Here is a 12,783-nt window from a genome sequence, read left to right on the forward strand (position 1 = left end):
ATATACATATACCAAGGCTTTTTCCCCCTTTCAAGGGAGGTAGCCAAAAAGGAAAAGGCATAAAATCATTCCCACCCATTCCATCCCTAAATACACTCCACTCCCCTCCGCCCTCCCTCTTATCTTAGTACCTCCTGGATGATGGGTCATCCCTGCACCTTGTCCACTGCCCTGGGTCAGAGGCAGTGTCGCAAGTTGCAGCACATCCACAGCAAGGCTGCTTCATTAAATCGGTGACCCCCCCTCTCCGTCCCCCCATACATAAAAGGAGAAGACGAGGAGAAATCCCTTCGGCTGCGTCAAATTTTGCTCACACATACTACCTTAGCCCCCATCCCCCAACCCATTCCACCTCATGCATCACAACATCATCCATATACAACCATTCTCCATTCACCCCTGTCTTCTGTCCTCTCCCGTCCTTCCTCAACAGACATTCCCCTCTTCCCCAAAGCCCCCTTCACCCCATCCATCCATCTCATCCTAGGACATCCCTTCATGTTCACTCCCTCTGCATCTGCCTTCCATACCTCTTTTACTAGTCTTTCTTCACTCATTCTTTCCATGTGTCCAAACCATCCTAATACTCTTTCATCAACCCTATCTCCCAACTCCCTTTCCAGGTCCTGGAGCTGCAGCGTCTACGTCGTGGGACCACCCCCCAACCCCAAGAGTTGGGGGCCAAACGGCAGCAACTACCCCTGGCCACCGGCTCTACGCAGGTGGCACCGATCCCCAAGAGGAGCTACGCCTACCTTGGGGAGTACCACAATCCTTTTTCCCAACATGCAATATTACGTTTTTTCTGCACCAAGGGGTGATTTTCCGGCGATCACCCCTCTTCTTCTACTTTTAGCTGGAGATGTAGAGAGCAATCCTGGGCCCACCACAAAATACACATGCCCAACATGCTCTAAACCCATTACTTCGAGCAGACAGACAAAGGGCTCAGTTCAGTGCAATATGTATAAAAACTGGGCCCACCTCACTTGTACAACACTTGCTGACACAAACCAATACACAAACACTTGGACATGTTCTACCTGCCCTCCACTAACTCCACTCCCACCTCCCCAACCACAGCCAGCACCCTCACCCACTCACAATTTCCCTCTGCCCTTACCCCCGATTAGTACTCCCCTTCCTTTGTCCCCGATCTCTCCTTTCCTCCCCTCTGACCCAGATCCTACACCTTCCCCACTACCACCCCAACCTCAACCCCAAACGGCAACATACAACACATACAAAACACACAACATCAACATATTACAACACAACATTGACGGTATTAACACGAAAAAACAGGAACTTGAACACTTTCTTAAACAACACAACATACACATTGCGATTTTACAAGAAACAAAACTAAGACACTCACACAAAACACCATCATTTCATAATTACACCACCATCAGACAAGACCGGACTGACGGCTATGGCGGTGGACTCATCACCCTGATCCACCACTCCATCTGTTTTGTGGACACAAGTGCCACAACCAAAATTCTCCTCCCTACCACAGATAACACAACAGAAATCCAATCCATTCGAATCCGCACAGGCAACAAATCAACACTGACAATAGTTAACATGTACATTCCTCCCCAATCATCCCCCACAGTTCCAGACACCTTCAGGCCTCATTTTAGCCAACTAGCCTCAATCCCCAACCTGATCATGGGTGGAGACTTCAACGCCAAGTCGTCTGCCTGGTATGTCGACAACCCTGACACAGACAGAGGGTTTGATATACAGACTCAGTTTGACTCATTAACTATCATGAACAACACACATAATCATACACATATCCCACACCAAGCCCTCTACACTCCCTCCTCTCCTGATATCACCTTTTGCTCCCCCTGCCTAACACCAACAACATCATGGATAGTGGTCAGAACCCTTGGCTCTGACCACCTTCCAATCATCATCACCACCAAAACAAGATGCACCCCAGTCGGCCACAGACACACTTACACCAATTACAAGAGAGCTAACTGGGAAGCTTTTACTGAAGAGACAGAACAACATTTTGAAACACTTAACAGTACACCAATCAAACATAAACAATGCTGTGCACACTTTTAATACAATCATACAAAATGCAGACAAGAGATACATCCCTAGAGGCAACAGAAAATCACACAACCCCAACTTCACACCAGAAATCCAACGCCTCATCAGACAACGTGACACACTTAAACACGGTACCCCCACACCTATCCCTCAAAACATAGCAGACCAAATACAAACACTAAACACTGTGATTGCCAATAAAATACATGAACAAAAAACACAAAATTGGCAAAATTTGATCACAAAACAAACACCAGCAAATTGTACAAAACACTCAACAGCATTACACTATCCAACAGTAACACTACACGCTCTCATGCAGCAATAATCACAACAACAGATAATCTACCCTCAAACAGACAACAAGCAAACGCACTCATACGTCATTTTGCACAGACAAGCCATCTCACTTCTCACCCTGACGACCGACGCACCATTCGACGTAAGAAAGACTTTCCCACAGACTCAGACTATATACCCTTCATAGACAGTCAGACAAAACTCATAATACATAGTCTCAAGCACTCATCTCTCTGTGGCCCTGATAACATAAGTAACATCCACCTAAAACACATTGGACAACAAGGTATACACGCACTCACAAACATTGCAAACTACAGCTATTCACACAACACTATACCCGACATCTGGAAGCATGGTAAAATAATCAATTAATCACCATTCCAAAACCGAACAAAGACCCAACAATCCCAACATCGCACTGCCCGATCACACTTCTCTGCACCCCCTCTAAAGTCATTGAACGCCTAATACTTAAACTTGTCACACCACATATTCCCCTTGCTGACTCACAACACAGTTTTAGGCCACTACACTCCACAAACACTCTTCTGACAAACCTCACACAAAGAATTTTAGATGGCATCAATTCAGATAGGCCCCACCAAAGAACACTTCTTATAACATTAGACATTAGTAAAGCTTTTGATGCTATCCCCCGCCACAACCTAACAAATAAAATATATAACACAGACATGCACAATAACACCAAAAGATGGCTGGCCAATTATCTGGCAGGTAGGAATGCTTACGTGTCATATAATGGCCAATCATCGCACATCAGAAACATTAAGAACGGAGTACCACAGGGCTCGGTTCTATCCCCCACACTATTTAATCTATACATGCATGACTTACCCACGCCAGACACCTCAGAAATACAAATCTCTTCCTACGCAGACGATATAACAATCACATGCACACATCGTAACACAAAGCTGCAGAAATAATCCAGCCATACCTTGACACACTCAACACATGGTTCATCACAGACTCAAAATAGCTCCAACCAAATCTACAGCACACTTCTCACCAACTGGACAAAAGAACACAAATACATACCTCATCTCTATATCAACAACACTCTAATACCACACACAAACACACCGAAAATTCTTGGTGTAACATACGATACATCCATGTCTTTCAAACAACACATCACAAGCATAAAAAACAAATGCACACCCAGACTTAACGCACTTAAGTCAATCACTGGAACAACATTTGGACAAAACAAAGAAACTAATACAACAATATACAAACAATGCATACGCTCAGTGTTGAATTATGCGAGTCCTGCATGGGCTCTTAATCTCAGTGAGACACACCACAACACCCTTCAAATCATACAAAACAAAGCCCTAAAAACAATTACAGGCTGCACAAATACAACACCTACAGACCATTTACACCATGAAACAAAAGTCCTCAAAGTCAAGGACCACCTCGACATGAGAGGCACACAAACACTTGCCGCAGCCACCACAAACACATTACACCCGCTACACTACATAGCAGAACACCCACACACACCAAGAAACATTAAAACAACACCCAAAGACCTTTATCACGCACAGATACTCTCTTCTCTTCCTCCACAACCACCAAATACCAGCCTCCGGAAACATATTCATAATCATATCACTCACCGCTCCATTAACACACTGAAAGACAACACACTGCTGCATGCCAGACCCCCTGATATCAACCCTTCTGAATCCTCTCTCCCACGAAAGGACAGAGTCCACTTGGCCAGACTGCGGTGCGGTCACCACCCAGCACTTCTAAGCTACCAGAAGAGGCTGGATGACCGCGTTGTGAACAGCTGCCCAGGATGTAACACTTCACCCCATACCATACAACACATAATGGAAGACTGCATTATACACAGTCATGCACGCAAACAACACAACATACGCTCTATAAAGGATTTGTGGGAAAACCCAGTTTCGGCTATGGCATTCCTTGGGGAGACGGGACTGCTCGGACAGACAGTCTAGGGAATGACAACAACAACAACAACTCCCTTTCCACCCCTGTTCTCCTCCTCACCTCCTCATTTCTCACTCTATCTAGCCTAGTAACCCCTATCATACTTCTCAAACACATTCAAACTCCTTCTCTCTTCCTCTCTTATGTTCCATGTTTCTGCCCCATACAGTGCTGTTGGCACAATCACTCCTTCATACAGTCTCCTCTTAGCATCCATTCCTCATTACACTTTTTAATCCACCAAGGCATTTACTTGATTCTCTCAATCTACATTCTACCTCCACCTCCACTCCACCTTTTCCTGCCACATTTGGACCCAAGTATCTAAAACTATCCACTTCCTCCAGTTGCTCTCCCTTAATGCTCACTTACAGTCTGCTGCCATTTTCACCCCTTATACATCTCATCACCTTACCTTTACCCACATTTATCTTCAACTTTCTTCTTTCACACACTCTCCCAAACTCTTTCACCAACTTCCTCAATCCCTCCTCTGATCCTGCCACAAGCGTAGTGTTGTCCGCAAACAACAGCTGGGTCACCTCCCACTTTTCTCCATTTTCTTTAACCATCTCCAATACCTGACCCACCACCCTTGCATTTACCTTTCGCACCACCCCATCCATGTACAAGTTGAACAGCCAGGGCAACATAACGCATCCCTGACAAAGTCCCACCTTTACCTCGAACCACTCACTCTCTCCATTTCTAATCCTGACACATGCTCTGCAACTCTCGTAAAAACTCTTGACAGCTCCTAGAAGCTTTCCTCCTATCCCATATATCTGCATAACCTCCCACAGTGCATTCCTGTCTACCCTGTCATAAGCCTTTTCCAGATCCATAAAAGCCCAAAAAACATCCTTCCCCTTTCCTATAGCTTTCTCACATATCTGTCTTACCACAAAAATTTGATCTACGCAACCTCTACACGTCCTAAATCCACACTGTTCCTCACCAATTACTCCCTCTCTTCCTCTCCTAATCCTCTCAATCAAGATCCTCCCATAAGCCTTTCCAACTACACTTAACAAGCTAATCCCTCTGAAACTACTATACTCACACTTGTCCCCCTTTCCCTTGCAAAGTGGAACTATACAGGCACTCCTCCAGTCCTCCAGCACTCTACCCTCTCTCCAGCAAACATTAAATAACCTCACCAACCAGTCCACAATCACTGTACCTCCTTTTTTTAGACATTCTGCATGGCATCCATCCAGACCAGGTGCCTTACTTGCTTTCATCATCTTAACAACTGCCTTCACTTCATCCTTCTTTATTTCTCCTCCATTTTCCTCACTCACCACAGTCATTTTCTTAGCATTTCCCTATGCAATTATCTTTTCCTCCCTATCCTCCTTCACATTTAGCAACTCCCTAAAATATTCTGCCCATCTTCCCCTTACTGCCTTCTCTTCCATTATCATCTCTCCATCTGCACCTTTTACCTTTTCTTCTCTACTTGATTTGCCTCCTCTTCCTCTCTTAATTTCTTTCCAAAAAATGCATATACATATATATGAAATCCCGTGTGGTGGATGTGATAAGAAATACATTGGTGAAACTAGCAGGGGCTTAGACACCAGAATAAAAGAACACCAAGCAGATGTTAGACACCACAGGGTTAGCAGTACAATAATAAACCATGTCGACGAAAGAAGCCACCTACCGAAATGGGACAAGGCAAAAATTCTTATGGATAACATCACATGACAAGAAAGAAAGGCGATGGAGTCCGTGTTTATCAACATCCATGATAACATCAATAAGAGGATTGGGGATTTAATATGGGCTACAGCAGCAGCACGCTTTATCATCATGAACAATACACACAGAGCCCCTGATCCAGTCGGACATTTCAGCCACGCGATGACCAACAGGCGGATAATCGGTCCACCCGCTGTGATAACTCGTTACACTGACAGATGACGTCGAGTGGGGGACCAACCTGTCACATTGCCATGTTCCTCTGTTATGCCATATATATTGACCAACTTGACTTCAAACTATTCCTCTGAAGAAGCCACTCAGGCGAAACTAGTCAGGAATAAAAGTATTTCCCTAAGCCCGTGTTCCCTTTACCTCTTATCCACATTCGTCACAATGTATACACACTCTTAGCACTCACAAAAATTTCATCTAGGGTATACCTGCACCACACAATACATACACAAGTGAAGATGGAGGTAGAATGTAGATTGAGAGAAGCGAGTAAATGCCTTGGTGGATTAAAGAGTGTAATGAGGAATAGACATTTGGGAATGGATACTAAGAGGAGACTGTATAAAGGAGTGATTGTGCCAACAGCACTGTATGGGGCAGAAACATGGAACATAAGAGAGGAAGAGAGAAGGCGTTTGAATGTGTTTGAGATGAGGTGTCTGAGAAGTATGATGGGGGTTACTAGGCTGGATAGAGTGAGAAATGAGGAGGTGAGGAGGAGAACAGGGGTGGAAAGGGAGTTGGGAGATAGGGTTGATGAAAGAGTATTAGGATGGTTTGGAAACATGGAAAGAATGAGTGAAGAAAGACTAGTAAAAGAGGTATGGAAGGCAGATGTGGAGGGAGTGAACATGAGGGGACGTCCTAGGATGAGGTGGATGGATGGGGTGAAGGGGGCTTTGGGGAAGAGGGGAATGTCTGTTGAGGAAGGATGGGAGAGGACAGAAGACAGGGGTGAATGGAGAATGATTGTATATGGATGATGTTGTGATGCATGAGGTGGAATGGGCAGGGGGATGGGGGGTGAGGTAGTATGTGTGAGAAAAATTTGATGAAGCCCGAAGGGATTTCTCCCCGTCTTCTCCTTTTATGCAATGGGGGGACGGAGAGGGGGGGTCACCGATTTAATGAAGCGGCCTTGCTGTGGATGTGCTGTGTCTTGCGACACTGCTTCTGACCCAGGGCAGTGGACAAGGTGCAGGGATGACCCGTCATCCAGGAGGTGCTAAGATGAGAGGGAGAGTGGAGGGAAGTGGAGTGTATTCAGGGATGGAATGGGTGGGAATGATTTTATGCCTTTTCCTTTTTGGCTACCTCCCATGTAAGGGGAAAAAAGCCTTGGTATATGTATGTACCATAAAACAAGCACTCAAGACTAATCACCAAAATCCCTTCTCCATCAAACCCCTCCAGACATTAACACAAAAGAAAAATCCCCAAAAGAGAGAAAAGCTGCACTGTACAACAGTTTTCAGGTCACATCCAGCACATATTATGACTGGCCAAAGGACCACTGCCTCAGATGAAACCACCAAACAGAAGACATTGAACACTTCCTCTTACACTGCCCCACCCTAGCCATAGCCAAACAATACATTTCATCCTTAAGTGACTTGTGGGTCCAGTGGTGTTTTGTAGTTACCAGTTGTGGGTCTCTGGAAGAGATTTAGGATAACAGACTGATTGGAGAGGCAGTGGGACCACAAAAATGGGAAGGAAGATATGTCCATCTTTGGTTGCCTTATGCTCTGACTTGGTCACTCTACTTACAAGGGAGAAAAAAATGCTACAGGTACAGACATTCACCAAGCATGCAGTTAAAAAAGTAACTTTTTTTTTTAAAGATATATACCATAAATAGTTACTGCAAAAAACATTCAGCTGATTAATATGAAGGGCAAATACATGTACAACTGATATAGAGTACACAGTAGAAAGGTTCTTACAAAACTATTCATCTTCTTATCAAGTGGTAATTCCTGGTAGGTAGCTGTCTCCATGAATGCTCCTGTTTCCATATTCTGATTTGATATCAACCATTCTATTGCTTTAGATATGATTTGTGGCTCAATGTATAGATAGTTTTCCCAGTCCTGAAATTGGGCATTCTGTAAGATGCGAGTGGTCCATGCCGTCAACCTGAGAAATAAAAGAAATAAATAGGCAAACTTATAAGTGACATGAGAAATAGGTGTCTGGGGATTTATACAAAGAGAATACTTGGAATGTAATGGAGGCAGAAAAGATGGATTGAATGAGAAATGAGGTGAGGAGGAGAACAGGGCTTGAAAAGGGAGCTGGCTGACATGACTGATGGAAGAATAATGGGATAGTTTGGGTGCATGGAAGAATGAGTAAGGAGGACTAGCAACAAGTGGAATATAGAGGTGGACAGAATGAACTTCTGGGGAAGTGAGAGAATGAGATTGATGTATGGAGTGAAGGAGGCATTGAGTAAAAGGGGAATGTGTGCTGAGCTGGGAAGGAAGAAGGGAAGACGTGTGAGTGGATGTTGTGAATTGACAATAAACTGACGTGGCTCAAAGGAATTTCTCATCTTCTCTATTCGTGCACAAGGGAACAAAGAGGGAAGGTCATAACATAAATGAAGAGGTGGGCAAACCAGCTTATGCTGTTGGGCCTTGCTGTGAATGTGTTGTGTCTTGCTTCATTGTTGCTGACCTGGGAAGTGAGTAGGGGGTAGGGATGGCCCTTCATCTAAAAGGAGATAAGAAAACGAAAAACAAATGAATGATGGATGGATGTGGGATGGGTGAATGCCTTGTCTGGTTACTCCCCTTTTGATAATGTGCATGTTAATGTAAAGCATTACTTGCATAGTAGCATGCAGCCAATGCTTTAGGAACTGTTTTATGGCACCTCTACATTATTTTGTCTATGTTAAAGTGATAGAGATCACCCATTATCTACGAGGAGCCAAGATGAGAGGGAGGAAAGGGTGGATAGGAGTGGAGAGATGGAGATAGAGCTGAAAGGGTGGGAGGGAGAGAGGGAGATAGAGCAGAGAGGGAAGGAGAGAGAGCTGGGAGGGAAGGAGGGAGGAAGAGAGATAGGAAATAGAGAGGGAAGGGAGGGAGGGAAGGAGGGAAGGAGGGAAGGAGGGAAGGAGGGAGGGAGGGAAGGAGGGAGGGAGGGAGGGAGGGAAGGAGGGAGGGAGGGAGGGAGGGAGGGAGGGAGGGAGGGAGGGAGGGAGGGAGGGAGGGAGGGAGGGAAGGAGGGAAACAGTAAGGGAGTAAGAGGGAGAAAGAGAGAAAGAAAACGAGAGAAAGACTTACCAAACACTTGGGGCAGATGTATCCCACATTCTGAAGGCTCCATTCTTGTCAAATCGATACAAAATTGCTGCCAATTCAACACTAAGGCGGTCAAAGATAGGTACTGCTTCTTCAAAGTCAAACTGATTGGTGAGACGCAGATATTCTAAAGCATAAAAGTTTGCACCGAAGTTGAAAGTGGATGCTTCAGTCCCACGAAGATGCTTCCTTAACATCTGAACTGTGTCCACAGGTTCCTAAATATTTAAAGTGGAGTAAAGTAAATTAGTTTAACATTCAACATTTGTTTAGTTTTATATTTAAATGAGCAGGTATTTTTGTGCAGCTGTCACAGTGTACTGTGGACAGCTGCAACCTCACTTCCCTTCAGAATGGGATGTCAGGAACTCACCAAAACTCATAAATGATGCTGCATTGTTGAGATGATTGAAATCTTATGTCACATCACTTCACCTTAGACATCTTTGGATCTTGAAGTTACCCAGCAATCACTCTAAATGGACAACATTCACATACCCACAACATACACACATACATATACCAATGGCTTTTTCCCCCTTGAGGGAGGTAGCCAAAAAACAAAGGCATAAATCCACTCCCACCCATTTCATCCCCACATACTCCACTCCCATTCAGCAACCATCCCTTCCTCTTTTCCTGGATGACGTGTCATCTCTGCATCTCACCCACTGCCCTGGGTCACAAGCAATGTAGCAAGACACAGCACATCCACAGAAAGGCCACTTCTTTTAATCAGCAACCCCTCCCCCCTCTCCGTCCCCTCATGCAGAAAAAGAGATGATGGGGAGTAATCCCTTCAGGCTGCTTCAAAATATCATTCACACATACTCCCTCATCCCCTTTCCACACCCTTCCATGTATCACAGTATTTTCCATACAAAACCATTCTCCATTCACTCCTATCTTCTGTCTTCTCCCTTCCTTCCTAAACAGACATTCCCCTCTTTCCTAATGCCCCTTTTACCTCATCCATCCACCTCAATCTTGGTTGTCCCCTCATGTTCTCTCTTTCCACCTCTGCCTTCCACACCACTTTTACCAATCTTTCTTCACTCATTCTTTTCATGTGTCCAACCCATCCCAATACTTTTTCATCAGCCCTATCTCCCAACTCCTTTTCCACCCCCACTCTCCTCACTTCTTACCCTATTCAGGCTAGTAACCCCTACCACACTTCTCAGGCATTTCATCTCAAACACATTTAAACTCTTCCTCTCATATGTTCCATGTTTCTGCCCCATACAATGAAAATGATTGTGCTCTTTAACTCTTAGGAGGTCTGGTGTGTCAAGAAAAGGAAATCAGTCAGCCAGGATTAAGTGCAATCATATTCAAAGAAGAATTTGTGCTACATATTTTTTTTATTGGCCTGCTGGGTACTGAGTGTTTAGAAGACAATATAGTTTTGTCTATGTATAGGTTTACACACACACACACACACACACACACACACAAAAAAAAAAAAAAAAAAAAAAAAAAAAAATGCTCTATAGACCCTCTACATCATGAAAGAAAAAGAAAAGGACAAATGTGTTGATGTGTCGACCATGATATTATGTTCCTGCCAATATGTGATGAGGGTTGACATGACCCTGCCCCCAACGAGTGTGTGGAGTACCCATGCTGGCAGTATTGAAGTTGGCAGCCATTGTGGAGTGACATGGACAGTTAATAGTGAACAATAGGTGAGTGAACAAACAACAATTTAGCACTTTGTATTCATCAAGTATGAAGGTACAAAAGCAGGCTGGTGTGCCAAGAAAATGACGAGTTAAAGACAATATGAGGACGGAGCCTTTATTTGTATGACGTTTCGCTTATTACAGCTTTTTCAAGTACAAGTTGAGATTAAATATGGGGAAAGGAGGGAACAGGGAGAGAAAAGAAGAAGGGGGGGAAGGAAGAGGAGGAGGAGGAGGAGAAGGGGGGGGGATTGAACACTGGGAAAGGTTGACAATGCTGGCCGAAACGTCCATGGGCGAAATGTTCACAAAGGGTGGTTTAAACATTTAAAATTTTGCTGGCCATGGGTATTAGGGGAATTATGTGGGGCGAGATGTTAAACATGCCCCTGTTTTGTTCAATAGTGTTCGTTCCTTGAATGATTGCTGCTTCTAAACACTTCCTACGGATTTTGTCTGGTTCTCCTATCAGCAGCTCTGCATTCTTCCAGTCCATAAGATGGTTTTCCTTGTTTCTATGTGTCACACATGCATTGGTGGTGACATCATGCCTGAGGTCGTAACAGTGTTCACGTATTCATGTATTCAGGTTGTGTGACGTTTCTCCGATGTAAACTTTATCACATCCTGAACACGGAATACGATAAACACCGGCTTTGGTGCCCGGTGTCTGGTTGACGAAAATACACAACAACCAGACACTGGGCACCAAAGCTGGTGTTTATTGTATTCTGTGTTCAGGATGTAATAAAGTTTACATTGGAGAAACATCACGTAACCTGAATACACGAATACGTGAACACTGTTACAACGTCAGGCATGATGTCACCACTAATGCATGTGTGACACATAGAAACAAGGAAAACCATCTTATGGACTGGAAGAATGCAGAGCTGCTGATACGAGAACCAGACAAAATCCGTAGGAAGTGTTTAGAAGCAGCAATCATTCAAGGAACGAACACTATTGAACAAAACAGGGGCATGTTTAACATCTCGCCCCACATAATTCCCCTAATACCCATGGCCAGCAAAATTTTAAATGTTTAAACCACCCTTTGTGAACATTTCGCCCACGGACGTTTGGGCCAACATTGTCAACCTTTCCCAGTGTTCAATCCCCCCCCCTTCTTCTTTTCTCTCCCTGTTCCCTCCTTTCCCCTTATTTAATCTCAAGCATATGTATCTCAACTTGTACTTGAAAAAGCTGTAATAAGCGAAACGTCGTACAAATAAAGGCTCCGTCCTCATATGGTGTTTAACTTGTCAATCTTGTCGGCAACTGCCACTTTCATGAAAAAGTGCCAAGAAAAGGAAATCAGTCAGCCAGGAGTAAGTGCGATCATATTCAAAGAAGAATTTGTTTTACATATTTTTTTTATTGGCCTGCTGGGTACTGAGTATTTAGAGGACAATATAGTCTTGTCTATGTATAGGTTTACACACTAAAAAAAAGATTGCTCTATAGACCCTCTACATCATGAAAGAAAAAGAAAAGGACACATGTGTTGATGTGTCAACCATGATATTATGTTCCTGCCAATACGTGATGAGGGTTGACATGACCCTGCCCCCAATGAGTGTGTGGAGTACCCATGCTGGCAGTGTTGAAGTTGGCAGCCATTGTAGAGTGACATGGACAGTTAATAGTGAACAATAGGTGAGTGAACAAACAACAAATTAGCATTTTGTATT

General features: G+C 44.2%; 1 protein-coding gene across 1 annotated transcript in view; it reads right to left on the minus strand.

The window, feature by feature from the left end:
* Nucleotides 1-12,783, minus strand: part of LOC143028284 (CD109 antigen-like) — a 90,393-nt gene that overhangs the window by 17,211 nt on the left and 60,399 nt on the right. The window contains exons 24-25 of the mRNA XM_076190148.1: nucleotides 9,387-9,622; nucleotides 8,037-8,229 (exon numbers count right to left, since the gene is read on the minus strand). Of these exons, the coding sequence (XP_076046263.1) occupies nucleotides 8,037-8,229; nucleotides 9,387-9,622 (429 nt within the window). The remainder of the gene's footprint in view (nucleotides 1-8,036; nucleotides 8,230-9,386; nucleotides 9,623-12,783) is intronic.

Source organism: Oratosquilla oratoria, chromosome 9 (genome assembly GCF_046742065.1).
Source record: "Oratosquilla oratoria isolate Oo_2021 chromosome 9, ASM4674206v1, whole genome shotgun sequence".
Lineage (NCBI taxonomy): Eukaryota > Metazoa > Arthropoda > Malacostraca > Stomatopoda > Squillidae > Oratosquilla > Oratosquilla oratoria.